The sequence below is a fragment of the Paroedura picta genome, chromosome 4 (assembly GCF_049243985.1).
Source record: "Paroedura picta isolate Pp20150507F chromosome 4, Ppicta_v3.0, whole genome shotgun sequence".
NCBI classification, from domain to species: domain Eukaryota; kingdom Metazoa; phylum Chordata; class Lepidosauria; order Squamata; family Gekkonidae; genus Paroedura; species Paroedura picta.
Window position 1 is genome coordinate 50,514,292 of NC_135372.1, and position 21,703 is coordinate 50,535,994.

The following is a 21,703-nucleotide window of genomic DNA, read 5'->3' on the forward strand; positions in this document are numbered from 1 at the left end:
GTTCTTCTTGACAATGAAAAGAGGTGGGAGAGATAAAGGTATGCACAATTTTGGTATCTTGCCGGGGAAGGGTAAGAGTCCTGCAAATTCAGCTTTATTGTTGCAGTTGAAGACTAACACACACACACACCGAGACTGTTCTGAGCCTGTTATTCATGTTCTTGTTCTTGTTCATGTTGTTAATATAATAGTGCTGAGAAGGAAAGATAGAAGTGTTTGGAATCTCTTTTCCCAGTTTGTAGCTTCTGGAACCTCTGTACAAAAGAAAGCAGCTGCAAATAACAGTCCGACATTTTTCTTCATTTTTTTTTAAAAGCAGAACACATAAAGTATCTTCAGCCAAACTCAGATGATAAAAAATGGGAGTGGAAGTGTGCACTGCTCAAATATTAGTCCTTTGACAAAGGGCACAAAAGAACAGGGTTCTCCTGTCAAATCAGCCAGACTTCCTTTTAAAAAGTAGGGCAATTGTTTCTGGTGTCACTACAGTATTCACAGAATATAGCAGATGTTTTCTGTTTTGTTTCATAACCTCCCCAAGCCCTTTTGAGAAGAGGTAGTATAGAAACTACCAACTCTTCTTCTAAATATTTGGAACATTCCAAAACTGGCCCTCAGGGGCTACTAGATTATACCACCTAGTGACTTTCCACTTAAATGAACATGAGGAATTTCAAGGCAAGAACTCTGTTTAACTCTCAGGCACAGGCAGCTAATTTTTTTAATATTAAAATACACTGGAATGTGCCCTTCAGAGCATTTCCAGCATCTCATCTGGCCAAACTATCTAATAACATCACCCAGCACCCAGAGTTTACTGAAGCATCTTTCTTCAAATTTAAGTTGAGTCTTTCCACAAATCAAGTGTTCAGTTTTTCATACAAAACAATTCACTTGGCAACTAAATACTCAAGCCCTTTGTGATGTTTATGTGTGGGCTCTCTCACCAAAATTCTAACCCACATTTTACTTAGTCTAATGTCTGCTTCCAGTTTAACCATGTAATCCTATACGCAGTTATACTCATCTAACACCACTGACTTCAAAGGCGTTAGAAGAGGTTAGTGTTGTTTAGGATTACATTACAAGGATCATGACCATCACAGTTATGAACTTTCATTTTTATCAGCATGAACTTCAGTTGTCTGATTTTTAAGGCAGCATTAATTTTTCTGCATTGTCAGAACTATACTTTTAAAAGAGAGGGATTTTTCCTTTCTGCTATACCCACAAAGAACACTAAGATCAGAACTTGCTCAAGATCTCTGTCCTGAAAGAAGTAAAACTGGCCTCGACCAGAGCCAGGGCTTTTTTGGGCCTGGCCCCATCCTGGTAGAATGCTGCCCCTGATGAGATCAGGGCCCTCATGGACATTCAACAGTTCCAGAGGGCCTGCAAGATAGCTGTTCTGCCCGGCCTATGACTGAGGCCAGGAAATTAATGCTGAGGAAACACTGGTCTCCCTGCTCACAAAACAGCAACGCACCTTCTACAAAATATCAACTTGCCCAACAGAAATTGGTTCCTCTTTATAAGGTTTTTAAGGAGGGGGTATAATAATATAATTTAACAGTTTAATTTAAAGCACTTAATAATTGCTTATCAATGTAAATTACATGTATATGCCTTGTTGCTACTTGCCCTAAGCCAACTGGGGGGAGGGGGGGCTATAAAAATAAAATTACTTCACTACCACCATTGCAAGATTCTATTAATAGCTGTTCTCTTTCCTGGTAGCACTGACTATATGGAGAAGATACTTTAAAACTCCAGATTAAGGACTTCCTCTTACTGTACTACTGATGGCTTCTATTTTAAACTTCTGTTTCTTTCCTGTTTTCCCAGCTCTCAAAAAGTGAGATATTTTTAGGTATCTCAGGGTTTATATGGATTGGGCAATTTGTAATTGTTGTTTAAATAAAAGTTATAAATTGCACAAAAATACAAAAAACTATTTTGCACCATAAATTTGAAGCAGAAAAAGAAAATTCAGCTTCCCTGTATGACATATCAGTTTTTACAAGCATTTCCACCTACCACAAAAGTGGAGAAAAAATTCGCCATGCCTTCAGCATGACTTAGCATGGTACAGTGCTTAAAACTGTCAGACCAGGGTCTAGGAGCTCCAAGTTCAAATCCTTAGTCTGCCATCAAAGCTTGCTGGATAACTTTACACTAATCACACACTGAAGGTTGTTGTGAAGGCTAAGTGGAAGGGGAAAGAACAGTTGGTGTAATCTAAATAGCTAAATAAAATTTCTAGAATCTTTACATCCAAGTCCCTAAAACTGAAAAGGCAACCTTGGGCATTTTAAGAATTAATAATTTGCAGCACAAACTTCAGATTATGGCACATTTCAAGGTATGCAAGTCCAGATCTCAGACCACCTTACCCAGGTCTGCATCTCTCTTAGCATTCTTCAGAGCTAAGTTAAGTAAGTACACTTCTACTTCTCACCAGGCTCTATCCAGATGAACCTTGACCTTACACAACAGAAACTAAATGGTGTTCTTTCCCCTTTTATATTAGAAGACAGAAGGTCCAATATGGATCAACAAGTGGCCGAGGAATAGTGTATACACACGCAGGCTTCCCCAGTGCAGGGCCCAACTCTTTTGAAACACCAAGATTATTTGCTGGCATCCACACTTAATGATTATCTACCTATTCAGCTATATCACATCTCTGTGGGTGGGCTAAAAAAAGGGGCTGTGTCCTCGGATCAGGAGCAAAGGGTGAAAGGAACTAGGATTCCCTCTGCCATAGAGGTCAATGAGTCTTAAGTTGCCACCAGTCAGGAAAGGGGGGCATTTTTTTTGATCCAGCCAAGAACCTAGCAGTCTTCTCCAGGAAGATCCTGGATAGCAGCCTCCTTGCACTTCTGATAGCTGCCTGTCATCTGGGCATATACAGACTTCAAAAGGAATACTTGAGTCAAGTAAGAAGTGCATTTAAGTGTAAGCAAAAAAGGGTTTTAAAAATCATCAGGATTTGGAATAAGACCATAACTGGGAGAACCAACAGGTTTCAGTCAAATCCCCAGAGGTAAGAATAGACAAACACATTAACTACTCAAACTTTATAGTTATTCTGAAGTCACAATAGCCAATGAAAGAAACTCACTGAAACTCAATGAAAGAAACTCACTTCAGAGGAAACGCCTTCAGGGATTTTAATTTAAATTAAAATTCAGCACTTATTAACATGATGTACAAATGCATTATATTTACAAATAAAGCTTAGTTCATTACTTCTGTGAAGCGCGTCTGTCATGTTTTCTAATAATGTCCACAAGGTTATCGGCCGTTACAAGCCCGTCCTGTGACTGCTTGCTTCTTTGCTGTTCCTTTCTCTTCTGGTCATGGAGATATGGGGAATTTAATAACTGGGGAGGAAGAATAGTGCCGGTGGGTTTAACTCGCTTTACAACGTCCCAGAAAAGTTTCTTACTGTTGTTATTAATAAAAGTAATTGCAGTTCCACTTTGACCCAACCGTCCAGCTCTTCCAACCTGAAAGCAAAGCAAAACAGCATTTAAAGCCTGACCAAATTATTTTTATTTTATTTATTTATTTATCATACTTATATACCGCCCTCCCCGGAGGCTCAATTATGTGTCTTGTAAAGCAAAGAAGTCTCATGCTATGTTTTATTCCACTGGCCCAGGTTATAAAGGAACAGTCAAAGCCCACTCATGCAAGTCTGGCCATTGAGCACCCTGGATTGCTCACCATTATAGAAATAGTTAGCTATAACTTGTTAAGCTATAAACATTATGTTTTAAAATGCTTATTGTGTATTTTAATATTTTAAACTGATATTTCATTTATAAATAATATATTCTTTTATAAAGGGCCACATAAGAATATAACATAGCCCTTTCGAGAGTAGCAGTGAAATCCACGTTCCATTCTTTGTTTCCTTTCAGCTACTGTGAGAAGCTCGGCATTTAGTAACCCTCAATATTATTTTTCATTTTATCCTAAATCCAGCTTATGTGAAGTCCTCTATGGACCCATAAACTAAACTGCTCAACCAATTAGAATGTGAAGCCCTCCACTGTTCCAGTAATGGGGCCCCTTATAAAGCCAACTCAACTAGACTGATAGGAATGAAAATGCCACCAACACACACAGGAACTATCCTAACTAGCTTAACTAGGAGCATAAAACAGCATCGCCACATGTCTAAATGGCAGGCTGAATTTGTAAAATTGCTCCAGTGACCCCTGGGAGCAAATCCTATGGTTTTCCAAGTGGAAGGAGATTCCTGGAGAGGATCTTCCTCACCTCCTCCTTCTCCCATGTCTAGGAAATTCTTTGCTGACGGTCAGGAAACCATCAAACCAAACAAGCTACAGGATTTGTTAGATTAATTTTATTCTTTAAGAAGGCCAGGAAGGTATTCTATATGGCACAATAAAATAAGTGAAGAAAACATGCTGTCACATAGATGAGCTACCATGAGAATGGGGGAATTGAGGAGGAGGACATACCTCAGAGTAAGCCTCAGAGTTGTGCTTGCTGTACTAACAGCAGAGGTGATTTTCACCAATTCAACCTTTTCATCATAGCCAGTCAACATAGTGGTGCATTATGCTTACAAAGCTACCTAATACTGAATTAGACCGTTAGTTCAATAAGGTCAGTATTTGTCTATTCCAGCAGCAGCCTTCCAGGGTCTTAGGCAGAAATCTTTCACACCATCTACAACTTGATACTTTTGATCTGGAGATGTTGGGGATTGAACATGGGACCTTCTGCCTCTTAAGCCAATGTTCTACCATTGAGCCACAGCCCCTCTGTAAGGCGAGGAAGTCCTCTTGCAAGCGCTTTCATTCACCCAACAGTATGATCTTACTTGCATAAAAGCCAACGTAAACAAGCCGACTTACCTGATGTACGTATTCATCCATACTAGACGGCATGTCAAAGTTGACAACTAGTTTGACATTGACCAGATCAAGTCCTCGTCCAAGGACTCCAGTGCTTACAACCACTTCATACTTCTCTTGCAATAATCCCTAGTTAAAATATATCAACATTCATTTCAAGGGAGAGCTCAAAGAAGAAGTACTAAGTTCATTACTATTTTCATATTTCTTTCGTTCCTGGAGGTCCTGGGATAAGAAGGAGAAGAGTTGGCTCTTATATGCCGCTTTTCTCTACCCAAAGGAGGCTCATAGCGGCTTACAGTCACCTTCCCTTTCCTCTCCCCACAACATACACCCTGTGAGGTGGGTGAGGGTGAGAGAGCCCTGATATCACTGCTTGGTCAGAACAGCTTTATCAGTGCCATGGCGAGCCCAAAGTCACCCAGCTGGCTACAAGAGGAGGAGTGCAGAATCGAACCCGACTTCTAACCACACTTCTAACCACTACACCAAACTGGTAAGAGGAACTTTGTGTTACAAAATGTATCCTTCAGACTATACATTAGGATTTTCTGCAAAGAAAATGGAAGTGACCACAGAAGGGCTACCAGTAGTTTTGCTCACATCTCCAGGAAAACATAACAAACTAGATGAAACAAGAAAAATCCAAAGCTTTTTCTTTTAGGTGTGCACTCTGAACTTGAACTCCCCAAATTTCTCTTCTAGCCTTCAGCTCTAATCTGTTTAAAAATATGAGCAAACTGCATCGCACGCCCCCAACCCCAATAATCTATACTAAATTGTCAACCCACAATATTGTTCCAGAACTCTTTCCTGATTGATGACTATTTCAAACCCCTTCGGCTACAGAACAGAGCAGTGGTCATCTCAGTGACAGGATTGCAGCCCTGCAGCTCTTAGTGTGAGAAATTCCTTTTAAAGAGATTTTTTAAAAAGTGAGTGCATCACAGACATCTTTTCCCCATCAAGGCACAGCTGAATTATGGCAGCCCCATAGAGTTTCCAAGGCAAGAGACCTTCAGAGGTGCTTTGACCTTGCCTGCCTCTCTGCATCACAGCCCAGGTATTCCTTGGAGGTCTCCCTTCCAAATACCAGCCAGAGCCAAACCTGCTTCGTTTCAGAGGTCTGACAAGATCCAGCTATCCAGATCAGGGCACCGCAAATGTCTACCTACCTGTAATATGGTAGTTCTTTCTGTCTGCAATTTATCCGCATGCATCGACACTGTTTGTAAGCCTGTGATTTTGTGAACAGCCTCACTCAGAAGATCTGTGCCCAGTTTGCATTCTACAAACACCAGGACGGGAGGTCTGAACAGCTTCTTATCCTGAATATGAAAAAACAAGGTGGTTAAGAAGCTTTTGTGACTGCCAGTAAATAATTATCGTTACTAATTTTTTCTTATTCCCGTACATCCTCTGGAAAGTCATATCTTTGAAAAAAATTCTAACAAACAGATCTCATAATTGCAAACTTAAATCATCCCTGACCTAAGTCAGGCAACTTCCAGGCAATAAAATACTGATATTTACTTAATGTCTGCTGAAGCCAATCCAACCATCAAATAGGCACACAAAGATGGAAACACTAGCAGGATTTCAGTGACTCATCAGCAGAAAGTGTGAATGGCTGCCCTTTTCTCCCCCCATATTCCTCACTGCCAGCAGCCCTTTCCAGCCTTGGGTTTCTGGGCCCTTGTGGACTAATAGTCATGTGGTTTCAGAACCTACACAGAGGAGGGGGAAAGAAGTGAAACTGCTTTCTCTAACTCTTCTGTAAGTGTAGTTCTACTGTGATCCGTTTGTTTTATTAATTCATCCCTTAAGCTGCGCCTCTACAAAAAGGTCTAAGGGTGGCTTACAATGGCTTCATAAAATACATCCAAATACGAAGTACATTTAAAACCTAAACATTTAGCTGTTAGAAGAGGAGTTGATTTGTATATGCTGCTTTACCCGAAGGAGTCTCAAAGCAGCTTACATTCACCTTCCTTTTCCTCTCCCCACAACAGACACCCTCTGAGGTAGGTGAGGCTGAGAGAGCCCTGAGATTACTGAAGAAGAAGAGTTGGTTCTTATATACTGCTTTTCTCTACCCAAAGAAGTCTCAAAGTGGCTTATATTCACCTTCCTTTTCCTCTCCCCACAACAGCCCCCCTGTGAGGTAGGTGAGACACTGAGAGAGCCCTGGAACTACTGCTCAGTCAGAGCAGCTTTATCAGTGCTGTGGCGAGCCCAAGGTCACCCAGCTGGCTGCATGTGGGGGAGCAGGGAATCAAACCCAGCTTGCCAGATTAGAAGTCAGCGCTCCTAACCACTACACCAAGCTGGCATATTTGTTCCATCCCAAATTTTCCCTAGCAAGCCATGTGCACCATTGATGGAATTCAGATATCTGGCCCAGCTCAGATGGGGACAACAACCTGTGGGTCTGGCAGGGAGCTCATATAGATGGTAAGGGTACCAGTACAGCTGCTGAAAAACAGGTCGGATACGAGTTCTCCATGGGATCCTTCTAAGGACCCAGACAACTGTCCTTTGTACCAATTGTAATTTCCAACAGTAATCTAACCTGGAGGTGACCACTGGATCACTGATGCTAGGCATTCTACAGTCAGGTAGGGCACTAGCTTTGCCTGGCATAGGTGGAAAAACACCTGGTGAGCTACTCTGCTGACCTGCATCCCCATATACAAGCTTCTCTAATGGGGACCTACCAACTTTGGAGACATTTACAGGGGCAACATTGCATCATTCTAAATGAACAACTGATCTATAACCTTTCCCCATTTCCTTTCTCCCCAGATATCCCAAACTCACAAAACAAAAAGGGGTCTCTTTAAATTGATACTAACATTTAATATTTCAAAAAGTTTCTTCTTTTTGGAGGGTTCTTCTACCCACAAGATGATCTGGCGAACGTTGGAGCACGGCAAATTCTTTTCTCCAATGGTGATCTTTACTGGATTTTGCAGAAGCCGATCTGCCAGCTGCTCAGTGCCAAAAGGCATTGTGGCTGATGTTAGAAGAGTCTGCCGATCCCTTGGGATATTCTCCAAAATGTCCAGCACTTGCTGCTGGAAGCCCATCTTTAGCATAGTGTCAGCCTGTAAGGGGGGGGGGGAAGCAAACTGGAACTCGATTGTCTTTTTAAGAAGCAGCCTTTTGCCTTGTTGTACTCATTGACAACATATTTGATTACTCAAGTAATATAAACAAAGAGATAAAGAGAATGACCTCCCTCTTTGAAGAACCAGGTCAGTACTATTAAGAGGCCTGTAAGAGATGGAAACCCCCTTCAAGGATCGCTGCCTTGTTGTGGCAAGGGGGCTTGCGTAGTTCAGTGAAGCTATGAGCTATGCCGTGCAGGGCCACCCAAGACGGACAGGTCATAGCTGAGAGCTCTGACAAAAGGTGATCCACTGGAGAAGGAAATGGCAAACCACTCCAGTATCTTTGCCATGAAAACTCTATGGACAGTTCCAATAGGCATAACGATATGACGCTGGAAGATGAGCCCCTCAGGTCGGAAGGTGTCCAATATGCTACTGGGGATGAGCAGACGGCTAGTACGAGTAGCGCCAGAATGAATGAAGCGGCTGGGCCAAAGCCGAAAGGACGCTCAGTTGTGGAAGTAACTGGTGGCGAAAAGACAGTCCGATGCTGTAAAGATTTTTATTCCATAGGAACCTGGAACGTCAGATCCATGAATCAAGGCAAGCTGGACGTGGTTAAACAAGAAATGAGAAGACTGAACATCGACATTTTAGGAATCAGTGAACTAAAATGGACAGGAATGGGTGAATTTAATTCAGATGACCATCAGGTATACTACTGTGGACAAGAATCTCGCAGAAGAAATGGAGTAGCCTTCATAATCAATAAGAGAGTAGGAAAAGCAGTCTTGGGATACAATCCCCAAAATGACAGAATGATCTCAGTTCGAATCCAAGGCAAACCATTCAACATCACAGTGATCCAGGTCTACGCCCCAACCACTGCTGCTGAAGAGGATGAAGTTGATCAGTTCTATGAAGCCCTACAACACCTTCTAGAAGCAACGCCCAAAAATGATGTGCTTATCATCATGGGGGATTGGAATGCTAAAGTAGGAAGCCAAAAGATAACCGGGATAACAGGCAAGTTTGGCCTTGGAGTACAAAATGAAGCAGGGCACAGGCTGGTAGAATTTTGTCAAGAGAATACAATGGTCATAGCAAACACTCTTTTCCAGCAACCCAAGAGACGACTCTACACATGGACATCACCAGACGGTCAACACAGAAATCAGATTGACTATGTGCTCTGCAGCCAAAGATGGAAAAGTTCTATCCAGTCAATAAAAACAAGACCAGGAGCTGATTGTGGTTCAGATCATGAGCTTCTTGTTGCAAAATTTAGGCTTAAATTGAAGAAAGTAGGGGAAAGCACTAGGCCACTCAGGTATGAACTAAATCATATCCCCGACGAATACACAGTGGAGGTGACAAATAGATTTAAGGAATTAGATCTGATAGACAGAGTGCCTGAAGAACTATGGACGGAGGTTCGCAACATTGTACAAGAGGTAGCAACTAAAACCATCCCAAAGAAAAAGAAATGCAAGAAATCAAAATGGCTGTCTGAGGAAGCTTTACAAATAGCTAAGGAGAGAAGGGAAGTGAAAGGCAAGGGAGAAAGAGAAAGATACACCCAATTGAATGCAGAATTCCAGAGAAAAGCTAGAAGAGATAAGAATGCCTTCTTAAATGAACAGTGCAAGCAAATAGAAGAAAACAATAGAATGGGGAGGACCAGAGATCTTTTCAAGAAAATTGGAGATATGAAGAGAACGTTTCATGCAAAGATGGGTATGATAAGGGACCAAAATGGTAGGGACCTCACAGAAGCAGAAGAGATCAAACAAAGGTGGCAAAATTATACAGAAGAACTATACAAGAGCGAGCTTAACATCCCTGATGACCACAATGGGGTAGTTACTGACCTGGAGCCAGACATCCTGGAATGTGAAGTCAAATGGGCCTTAGGAAGTCTGAGCAACAATAAAGCTAGTGGTAGTGACAACATTCCAGTTGAACTATTCAAAATCTTAAAGGACGATGCAGTAAAAGTGCTACACTCAATATGCCAGCAAATTTGGAAAACTCAACAATGGCCACAGGATTGGAAAAGGTCAGTTTACATTCCAATCCCAAAGAAGGGCAATGCCAAAGAATGTTCAAACTACCGCACCATTGCACTAATTTCTCATGCTAGCAAAGTTATGCTCAAAATCCTACAAGCTAGGCTCCAGCAATATGTGGACCGAGAACTTCCAGAAGTACAGGCAGGATTTCGAAGAGGCAGAGGAACTAGAGATCAAATTGCCAACATACGCTGGATCATGGAGAAAGCTAGGGAGTACCAGAAGAACGTCTACTTCTGCTTCATTGACTATGCTAAAGCCTTTGATTGTGTGGAGCACAACAAATTGTGGCAAGTTCTTAAAGAGATGGGAATACCAGAGCATCTTATTTGTCTCTTGAGAAATTTATATGCAGGTCAAGAAGCAACAGTGAGAACTGAACATGGAATCACTGACTGGTTCAAAATTGAGAAAGGAGTTCGGCAAGGCTGTATACTGTCGCCTTGCCTATTTAACTTGTATGCAGAGCACATCATGAGAAATGCGGGATTAGAGGAGTCACAAATTGGGATCAAGATTGCAGGGAGAAATATCAACAACCTCAGATATGCAGATGATACCACTCTAATGGCAGAAAGTGAAGAGGAACTAAAGAGCCTGTTGATGCGGGTGAAGGAGGAGAGTGCAAAAGTTGGCTTGAAACTCAACATCAAGAAAACAAAGATCATGGCATCCGGCCCTCTCAATTCCTGGAAAATAGAAGGGGAAGAAATGGAGATAGTGACAGATTTTATTTTCCTGGGCTCCAAGATCACTGCAGATGGGGACTGCAGCAAAGAAATTAAAAGACGCTTGCTCCTGGGGAGGAAAGCTATGGCAAATCTAGACAGCATCCTAAAAAGCAGAGACATTACCCTGCCAACAAAAGTGCGTTTAGTCAAGGCTATGGTCTTCCCAGTTGCAATGTATGGCTGCGAAAGTTGGACCATAAGGAAGGCCGAGCGTCAAAGAATTGAGGCTTTTGAACTCTGGTGCTGGAGAAGACTCTTGCGAGTCCCTTGGACTGCAAGGCGAACAAACCGGTCAGTCCTCGAGGAGATCACCCCTGACTGCTCTTTAGAAGGCCAGATCCTGAAGATGAAACTCAAATATTTTGGCCACCTCATGAGAAGGAAGGACTCCCTGGAGAAGAGCCTAATGCTGGGAGAGATCGAGGGCAAAAGAAGAAGGGGACGACAGAGAATGAGGTGGATGGATGGAGTCACTGAAGCAGTCGGTGCAAACTTAAATGGACTCCGGGGAATGGTAGAGGACAGGAAGGCCTGGAGGATCATTGTCCATGGGGTCGCGATGGGTCGGACACGACTTCGCACATAACAACAACAACAAGAGATGGAAAAGGCTACACAGAGGCTCCTTGCCAAGAGGGAGTAGCTGCCTGCACCCATATGCTCCCAGGACTTCTTGCTGCTGCCTCTTTGCAGCTGCTAGCCTCTGGGACTGTGTGTGAAAGCAGCCACTCCTCCTTTCCTAGAAGCACAGGCATAGAAAAAGGGAGTGTGCATGCCAAGTACTCCTAATTCTGCCTTTTTTTTTGGGGGGGGGGATGAAGAAAGGAGAGTTGATAACAAGCAGAGTATATAAACTAGTTTTCAGGAACCCAACAAATCTAGAGTTCTGAGCATTGCTCTTCATGTGTTTGAAGTCCGTGGCACATCAGAATATCAAGAATTTGGTTTCTACGGTGTGAAAGTGGCCACTGGGCAGAAATGATGTAAAATCCAAGGAAAGCATCTTTGCATAAGGGCTGTAGTATAATGGAATGGGCACCTTCACAAAGGGAACAGAACTGTAGTCTTCTTTGCTGTTTACTGTATCTACATGACCTTGCTCTTACTTCATTGCTGTCGACTGTTGTAGTTCCATTTTTCATCATTTATGACATAACTTGCCTGAATCTTGTTTTCCACTGTTTCTAATTTTTGCAAGGATGGCCCTATTACACTCGTCACTATTTGATTACATATTCTTATGCTGTCTAAAGTGGGAGATAAATAATATACCTTGAGTTTCAGCAAGAAAGAAAGACTGTAACTCCAATCTAAAAAGGTAAAGGTAAAGGTATCCCCTGTGGAAACACCAAGTCATGTCTGACCCTTGGGGTGACGCCCTCTAGCATTTTCATGGTAGACTCAATACGGGGTGGTTTGCCAGTGCCTTCCCCAGTCATTACCGCTTACCCCCAACAAGCTGGGTACTCATTTTACCGACCTCGGAAGGATGGAAGGCTGAGTCAACCTTAAGTCGGCTGCTGGGATTGAACTCCCAGCCCCATGGGCAGAGCTTTCAGACAGCATGTCGGCTGCCTTACCACTCTGCGCCACAATGCTTGTAAAAGCAAGTCAACCTTGAGCTGGCTGCTGGGATCGAACTCCCAACCTCATGGACAGACAGCTTCAGACAGCATTTCTGCCACTTACCACTCTGTGCCACAAGAGGCTGCTACACATGCACAAACACACAAATACTCTTTTGGCCTGCAAGTCATACTTACTTCATCCACTACAACAACCGTGATATGATGGAGTTGTACGGAGCTTTGCTTTAGAATTTCTAGAAGCCTTCCAGGTGTTGCTATTATAACCTAAACGGGGAAAAATAAATGTAAGTTTTCAAAATTATTAACAGTGAAAAAAACAGAATCTATAAACATTCAAAAGAAACTGATTTTAGATGCCACTGCACATCAATTTATCTTCTTTATGTCCAAAACAAAGATCTTCAGAAGACAATCACCACATTGTGGCTTACCTTAACGTTTTGTTTTAGGCGATGGAGCTGAGGTGGCAACGGCAATCCTCCAACGAGAAGAACGGTTCTCATGTTTGGCAGACCAATCATAAGCTCCTTAGCTTGCTTCTCAATCTGTATTGCTAGCTCTCTTGTTGGCGACAAAATGAGAGCAGATGGGGCTTCTGTCTACGAAGAATATAAATAATATTAATCAGTGGGCATTCTCAGTTTTAAAAACAGGTGAAACAGGACAGTAATTTTGGAGCAGATCACTGTAGCAACCTTTCATCCAGATGACAATGAGAAAGATAGCAGAGAATCACACACTGAATACCAAAGATATCTCCTCTTACATTATACACCTCTGAATACAGAAATAAAAGTGACGGGGCAACTATTATGCAAACTGCCACAACCCACAGAATGCAGTCCAGAAGCTCACCCTGAGAACCAACAGAGCAGAGTCCCAGGCAGGAGGAACATGGCTAAAGTCAGTCTTTATTGAAGGCATTGTACAAGAACAAATATCATCAGTAATCACTCACAGAACCAAGGTTTTGTCAAAGATTGGGGGCGGGGTGCACAGGGACAACTGCAACTTATATAGACTTGGGCTCCTGCCTCCAACTCCTAGCAGGAAAGATCAGTTCCCAGGACAGAACTGTTTGATCAACAAACATGTGAAACTTGGGAGACAAACAGTCGGACTAGTGAGGCCAGATTGCCCCAGCTGCCTCTAGCAGCTAGCTCAGATGCTTAAACCTCAAAGCAAGGACAAAGAGAGAGAGCTACATTTCACAGGACTCAAGGGAACAAAGCCCAGGCAGGGAGAACACCATGGAAACAAGAGGGGAGGGGTGGATTGAAGGAACTCAACTCCAGCACAGGAAACCCAGGGAACCATGGGAAAGATTGACATGGCATATGACAGAGGCCTTCCAAGACCTTCTAGGTTCTGCTATAAGAAGGAAGGGGCAATTTTACCCAACTTCCCCTCCTCAACATCCCATGCCTTTTTCTCCATAAGGTTTCCTTAACCCGCATGTTCAACTTTTGGAGGAGGGTCCAAGAGATTATTGGTAGAAGTAGAACACAAGAGAAATCTGCAACCCTGAGCACCTATTACTTACAGTTTGTAAAATACAACTGAAAAACTTCAATTAATCAAAACAAGTAAATAATTGTATTGAGAAACCTGGCAAAATTAAGACTGCAATCTTATGTGCACTTACCCAGGACAAAACCCTGTGACTACAATGGGCTTTGCTTACAAGTAAATATTCCGAGAATCCAATGGTACAATTTCAGCACTATTTCTGAATGCATGAGTATGACGTTTACCTCGTTCAAAGCTTTAATTATAACTGGAAGCAGGAAAGCTGCAGTTTTGCCTGAGCCTGTGTCAGCAGTGGCCACGATATCCCTGCCCTGCAATCCGACTGGAATCATTTGCATCTGGACAGGAGTCGGGACTTCATACCCAGATTTTTTTAAATTGCAATTTAAAATGTCAGGAAAGCCACAGTGCTCAAATTCCACGATGGGTCTTGCAACTCCTTGACCTTCAACAGTGATGCCCAGCTGCAGCCTTAAATTGTCCACCTGTCCATCATGCAGGTTTCCTACAAAATCGTTTTCTTCATAGGTGTAAGTACGGTTGAAACAGGCAAACCTGGTCTGAGGGTCACTATCAGCAGGCTTTGACCCTTTCTTCTGCTCTTGAACACGCAAAAGGTGTTTGGCTTTACACTCCAAGCTACAGACGTCTTCATCAGTCTGGTCACAGATGTATTCCCCATAACGACCACAGACCACACAGACCGGCTCACCAGATTCAGGCCAACGTTGAGTTCTACTGAATGATTTTATGGGTTCTTCTGCAGGAGAAAAGTTCTCATTTTTTCCGTTTGCCAAAGGTCCTTCCATAACTGCTGCAGGTGAATCTAGAGACGTCTGTGGCTCTGTACATCCTTCTACTGAAGGGGATTCAATGTTTGAGGCAGATGTTTCCTTCATATTCAGTTCAGCCTCTCTAAATTTTGAGGCCTCTTCAAATGATGATTCGCTAGAAGTCTTGTTTTTCTTAGTCACACAGGTCCCGTCATCATCATCAGCCCTCCTGACTTTAACAGCTCTTGGAACAAACATTCTTCAATAGCCTGGAGTTAAAATGTGTAAGAAGTCAAAAGCTGATCATGTCTCATAATATCAGGAAACCATGAAAAGTGTGTACACCATTTTTACTGACGTGGTCCCACTTACATTAATGGGATATTTAGTAGTTGCTGATCAAGCCCAACTCTAATTCTGACAAGTAAAAGATATTTAAATCTAAAGCCCCATAAAACTTTTTTAAAGTGCACAGTTAATTATTTAGAATGGTCAGTGCTGCTTTCTTGAATGCAGCACCAGCTCATTTGAGCACTTTTGGATTCATGGACTTTCTGTCTGGCTACTGCTGCAGTTCAAAGGGCTCTTCAGATCACACTGGGTCAAAGTACTCTATTTCTCACAGCAGTTACTCCAATGCACCAAGATGTTTTACAAGCAGAGCACTGAGACCATCCCACACTTTGATAATTCCTAGATCAGTTGTTAGATCATAGAGTTGGAAGAGGTAATCTAGTTCAACCCTCTACTCAATGTAGGATCAGCCTAAAACATCCATGATAAGTATCTGTCCAGCTCCTGCCTAAAGACCACTGAATGTAATATAAGGTAGATCAGTGTTAGTAATTTATATTGTAGAAGGGGAGGGGCTTCAGCTGGGAGAGTGTGGATAGCCTATGGCCACTTACACTGCAATCCAACAGTGTTACACCCTTCTGAGTTCATGGAAATCAATGGGCTTAGAAGGGCTAAAATCTGTTTAGGACTGCACTGCTAGTGAACTCAAACTTAAACCCAGTTCTGATGACATCCTTAGGCAGCACAGTAAATGGATATTAAACCTAAAGCAATAAAAAGACACAAACACATAAATATAAAGCCAAAAATTCTGTACAAACCTTCTGTACAAGATGACCTGACTCAGTAGGAACCATGCAGGTAATGCACACAATTCTGCTTCAGAAAGAACGAGGTCACTTAAAATATGGTGGCATTCATGGTCTGCAATTACCACAAAGCAGGAAGTGTGTATATGTGGGGGTAATTGCCCTCCCTTGTGAAGTAACCTGCTTTGACAAGACTGCTGCATCGCCCGCCCACCCCATCTTTTTAAAAAAGCAATACAACCATGAGCATTCCTTCTCTACTAAGAAATTATAAAGGAGTGGTGCATTGGCACCACTACACATACAAGGTAATTACTTTAAAGGGTTCTTATTCTTACTTGTGTGTATAACCAACCTATCCAAACACACCACCAAGAGATCTTTCGTAAATAAACTTAAGCTTCAGTAGCACAACAAAATTCCAATCCGGCAACACCTTTAAAACCAGCAAGTTTCCCAGGATATGATCCTTGGGGAGTCCCAAATGTGGTATGACACAAAGTGACCTCTGAGTCGCGAAAGTTTACACTCTGGAGAACCTACTCTGAAAAGAGTGGAGGAACGTCCGCGTTATACTTACCTGCCCGGCTGTTTTCGCAAGGGAGAACACAGGAAGTCCCAATTAAGATCACGACCATATATATCGGTTTCCTCTATGTACAGACTCGCTTTTGATTAACTAGAATCTTACTTAGGGGCTTGACTAATAATTACTAAGTAAGTAAGTTTTCACGAGGAACAGAGGCAGGCGAAGTTCGAGCCCCTTCTGGAGCCAGAATGATAAATAAAACGTCTTTAAAAACCCAACATGACGTTGCCTCTGTCGCGACTGCACCCCTCCCTCAGCTGCAGCGGGGTCCTAAGCCAAAGCAACCCCAGGCACGTAACCGCCGCATCTCTTTCTGCGCGCCGCCTTACCCAGACCTTGGCCGGCCCCTGACTCAGCCTTGGCCACGGACGGCGCCCGCCCTGAGCCCTCCGCGCACCGCTGATGACTCTGCCCTCCTCGCAGCGCTCCAAGCAGCCGGAGGAAAGTCACGCAGCCCGTACTTCCGGCTCCTGTTAGGCTCCGCCATGTGCGGGCACGGGTCGCGAGAATGGCGCTCATAGGCGGGCAGAAAAGTTGCAGGCTGCTTTCTTGGCAGTACCCTTACCACAAACGAGATAGGATCTCGCTTCTTATTGTCCGCTCGGGTAAAACCGAGGAGTTTGCTTGAAAAGCAAAAGGGTGCTTCCAGTTAGGAAGACAACTATAGAAGGTAACTAAGAAACTGATTCAAGAGGGTAGCCTTGTTGGTCTGAAGTAGCACAACAAAAATAGAGTCCGATAGCAACGTTAAGACTTTAAATATTGAATAAATCTTTGTTGGTGTTAAAGAGGCAACTGGATTCTATTTTTAAAGAAACTGTACATTTGGTTTGTTTAGTAGGAGTCGCAGTCGTGTTTCTGCGCTCTCCTGGTCCGCCCCTGGTCTCTGCAGTGCAAGGAATGCTGTTGAACGTCGGACGGTTTTCCGCCTAGCCAAAGACAACTGAAGGCGAATGAAAGGATAGCAGAAGCGTTTACTTCGCAGTAAGATGGGGAAGGAGAAGGTATTGGTGCACGTTTAGTGCCTGTATCAGGACTGAAGCAACTAGCTAAGACTTTACGGGCTTGAAATGAGGAGAATGCTATTTAACAGGACAAATTTCAGCGCCACTAACTATATCTCCCTGATGGGGCTGAACCTGTTGGAATTGCATACAACCTTGAAAGGTAGAGGGGGAGCATGATACATTTTGATACTTCTTTTCTACGTTGGTGTAGGAAATAATGATGCATTCAAAGTTCAACAAAAAGACTATAGATTATGCATTACTGTGCCTTTAAAAGGTGACAAGCAGAAATTCCCCAGCTGTAGTTTTTCTGTTGCAATGAAAAGGAGCTTGTAATCATGTTTGGTCTGAGCTCTTCCATTGGATGACAATTTCTTCCACTACTCTTGCCTCATCTTTGGAGAATTCCACCACCAGGAATTTGGATCTTGATATTCCATTAGAGCAGTGGTCCCCAACCCCCAGTCCGGAGACCGGTACCGGTCCATAGATTATTTGGTTCCGGGCTGCAGATCCTCTCCGTCCTCCCTGGCTGCTGCCTCGGGGGCTGCCCTGCCACTCTGCCGCCTGCTCACCTTTGGTGTTCACCGGCGGCCGCCATGGCTGGGGCTCCCGCTCAGTGTGGCACTGTGCAGCTGCTGCTGGCAGGTACCCCCAGCAGGCAGTGGGAAATCAGGAGTGCCAGAAAGAAAGCAAGTGGAGCAGGGGCTCAGACCGCAGCAATGTCCCTCAGCAAAAGACTACCCCCCCCCGGGTCTCATTAAAATGATCAAGCGTTGACCAGTCCCTGGTGATAAAAAGCTTTGGGACCACTGCATTAGAGCGGTGGTCCCCTGGCACCGGGCTGTGGCTCCCTCTCCCCGCCCCCCCCCCAGTAAGAAACGTCCCAGGCTGCAAGCAAATCGGCCGCAAAAGCAGCCGATTAGCTTGCAGCCCAGCAAGCTTCTTTTTGTGGGGGGGAGAGGGAAGCAGGGCCACGCATGCGCAATGCGCATGCACAGCCACAAACGCGCATGTACGGCACTCCGGCACTCCGTACATAAAACGTAAGGATTACTGCCCAATCACATTTTTATGACATTCTGGATTTTTTCACTATCTCCTATGCTGCCACTTTTGTGTGTGTGTGTGGGCAATGGCATTATAATATAGGAAACCCCAAACAATCCAAAGAGAAAACTATTTTCAGCCGAGGTATACCGCTGTACCTCAAGCTCCAGTCTGTCTAGGATGTGCCTTTTGCTTTTAGTTACCTGCTTTTTTTATCTGGGACACCAGCTTTCCATCCCCAGAGTGAGGCTGTACACCAATTCTCCTTTTTACTGCTTTGCTATTTAGAAGCAATGAACCCTGAAACAGTAGAACCACTTAACTGGCCTTGTGTGGATTTGATATATACTGTGATATATAAGCATTCCACCTACACAAAATTCTATCTACTGTAAAGATCTGTGTAGGTGGCCTCATTCTTATACCTATAGAAAGCAGGGTGTACAACTGAAGGCGTGACCCTACCCAGTTCATGCTTCTCCTAAAGTAGGCTGGTTGTTGCCTAGGAAACATGTACTTCCTGCATTTAGTTCATTAAAGGTGCTGGTGCACTTTCTATACACTTTACTGTTTCATATCTTAACTGTTAAGGTACCTAAGTGTTTCTCTGCTCACCTAGCTCCCACCTTTCAGCTCTAAGGGGCATTACCTCTTTCTGAAGGGCGGAAACGGGTACAGTACTTCTCACAGAATTTGCACACGTGCCCCTTTGCCTTCTTGCCACAAGTACAGTCAACACGCAGAGAGGAAGGTCTGAATGCGGATATAGGTGATTCATATACACTCAAGCCTTGAAGTAGTTGTTAAGAGTGGTACCCTCTAATCTGGAGAATCAGGTTTGATTCCACATGCAGCCAGCTGAAGGACTTTGGACCAGTCACAGTTCTCTCAGAGCTCTATCAGTCTCACCTACCTCACAGGGTGTCTGTTATGGGGAGAGGAAGGATAGGTGACTGTAAGCTGCTTTGAGACTCCTTAGGATGATAAAAAGTGGAGTAAAGCAAGCAAGCAAGCCTGTGGTGCTGCCTGCCCCTGTTTTAAATCTTTTTGTGCTGATTTGATTTTGTCTTATCTGTATATGTTACAGAGCCTCTTGTGGCGCAGAGTGGTAAGGCAGCAGTCATGCAGTCTGAAAGCTCTGCCCATGAGGCTGGGAGTTCGATCCCAGCAGCCGGCTCAGGGTTGACTCAGCCTTCCATCCTTCTGAGGTGGGTAAAATGAGTACCCAGCTTGCTGGGGGGTAAACGGTAATGACTGGGGAAGGCACTGGCAAACCACCCCGTATTGAGTCTGCCATGAAAATGCTAGAGGGCGTCACCCCAAGGGTCAGACATGACTCTGGTGCTTGCACAGGGGATACCTTTACCTTTTACCTTTAAGCTGCTTTGAGACTCCTTAGGATGGTAAAACGTAGAGTAAAGCAAGCAACCCTGTGGTGCTGCCTGCCCCTGCTTAAAATCTTTTTGTGCTGATTTGATTTTGTCTTATCTGTATATGTTACTTTTAGGTCATATATTCAGCCTTTGCTGGATGGATCCCATTCTGTGCCATTACACCCTTGATGGCATTTCTCCAGCCAAAAGAGCAATCGTGCAGGATCCAATCCTTTTGGTACACATCTATCCTGCAGTACTTTGAATAGGGAGAAGTGTGGCAGGATAGATGTGTAGAACTTGAGAACTCTGAATAGGGATTTCTAGAACTAAACATCTACGGTCACAGGATGTAGACTCTCTCCCTTCCCAGTAAAAAGAAAATTCTAGATTTTATATTTTTTATGAACAGGCCCTCCCCGACAAAACACCCAAAGAGACATCCAGCCTGGAAAGATGTACAGGTGGTAACCAATAAACTGATATGCTATGTTCTAAAAGCTGCCAATTTGTTAATGATTTATATTGTTTAATATTATGTTGGCTAATGTTAATTTTGATGTCAATTTCAACTAGTGCTATTATTAATTGCATTGTATGTACTGCCCCAAGACTGGTTTGAGAGGGCAGCAAAGAATGTTGTTGTTGTTGTTATGTAAATAAGTGTGTAAACTGTTTAGAGCTTCATAGATAGAGCAGAATGTAAACTACATAAGGAATCGATCATAATGCAACAGAAGTAGGCAAGGAACAGTGGTGTGTTCAAATGTCATGACTCAAATTTTACACCCTCCAGCAGTTTTGGTTTCATTGGCATAGTTCTGTTTTCTCACCCAAATGCCACTGTTCATGGAATTTAGCCTACAGCTAAATGTAACCTGTCAAATACCTATCAAGCTGGCACATGCTGTACAGTTTTATCTCAAAATTAATCTCACCATGGACAGGGTTTTGAAATTTGCGAGATGTTAATGATTTGGAGGCTGGATATGTAGAGAGGAAAAAAATAATCAAAATGAAGATGTGCTTTCTTGACGGTAAGGCAATTCATGCTGGTGTGGAAGTGCATGGTTGCAAAAAGACTTTTTGGACTTCGGCCAATATGTTGAAGCTAATTGTACAAAAATTCTTTGACAACACATGATAGTTGCCTTCATGCATGATTTTACAAGCATGCTGTGTGTTCTCATCTTACTTAAGGAAATGTATCTATTGACTTTGGTCTGATGGGTGGGGCATGGCATTCTGAATTCCTAAGACTAGACCCTCAGCCATAGGGTGCCAGCTCTGGGTTTGGAAATATCTGGAGCCTTTGGAGGTGGGGCTGGGAGTGGGCGGGATTTGGAGTGGGGAAGAAGTGGAGTATAATGCTATGAAGCCCACCCTCCAAAACAGCCTTTTTCTCCAAGGGAACTGATCTCTGTTGCCTGGAAATGTACTACAACTCCAGGGGGTCCCAAGATCCCACCAGGGAACTGGCATCTCTATTTGGCCATCTCTGTATTTGATACTATAATGCTCTGCAAGTTCTTGACTTGTTTACTTATTCAGAATAAACAATGTTCTTTAGAGATTAATATAGTAGGAAACCTGTCATCTTTTCATACTGTTATGGGATGAAGCCCGTGAACTGAAAAATACAAATGTTTGTTTTAAAGTAGGATTCGTCCTCAAGGGCCAAACCAGACGTTAGTGCAATTTTAAAGACTTGGAGCCAGGTTCCCATTAGCCCCATAGCAATTGCAGGGAATGGTGTCTTTTTTTAAAAAAGGAGAGCAGACCACTTCTGCCAGGGTAGGAAGGGCTCCGTACCTTGCTGCTCCCATCATTTTCCCATAGGGAAACATTATTGAAAAAGGAGAGTTATTTCCCCAT

The 21,703-nt window shown here is 43.3% G+C and overlaps 1 protein-coding gene across 3 annotated transcripts; it reads right to left on the bottom strand.

Moving 5' to 3' along the window:
- Window positions 1-3,148: 3,148 nt before the first annotated feature.
- Window positions 3,149-16,830, bottom strand: DDX59 (DEAD-box helicase 59). Of its 3 annotated transcripts, none has more exons than XM_077332778.1 (8): window positions 16,728-16,830; window positions 14,155-14,972; window positions 12,832-12,999; window positions 12,575-12,664; window positions 7,751-8,002; window positions 6,071-6,223; window positions 4,896-5,024; window positions 3,149-3,512 (listed from the first exon to the last, which is right to left on the bottom strand). In XM_077332778.1, exons 2-8 carry the CDS (start codon window positions 14,959-14,961, stop codon window positions 3,249-3,251), a joined length of 1,863 nt encoding a protein of 620 aa, XP_077188893.1. In that variant the 5' UTR covers window positions 14,962-14,972; window positions 16,728-16,830; the 3' UTR covers window positions 3,149-3,248. The 3 variants fall into 3 exon arrangements, with proteins under 3 accessions (XP_077188893.1, XP_077188894.1, XP_077188895.1); XM_077332779.1 differs by lacking the exon at window positions 16,728-16,830 and adding an exon at window positions 16,390-16,719; XM_077332780.1 differs by lacking the exon at window positions 16,728-16,830 and adding an exon at window positions 15,822-16,383.
- Window positions 16,831-21,703: the final 4,873 nt, after the last annotated feature.

Excerpts from the sequence above, each read along its gene's own strand:
- DDX59 (XM_077332778.1), bottom strand. The coding sequence starts at position 14,961 with ATGTTTGTTCCAAGAGCTGTTAAAGTCAGGAGGGCTGATGATGATGAC. Across the intron at positions 13,000-14,154 it reads TAATTAAAGCTTTGAACGAG|ACAGAAGCCCCATCTGCTCT; the intron begins GTAAACGTCATA and ends TATTCTTCGTAG. Across the intron at positions 6,224-7,750 it reads AACTTTTTGAAATATTAAAT|GATAAGAAGCTGTTCAGACC; the intron begins GTTAGTATCAAT and ends TTTCATATTCAG.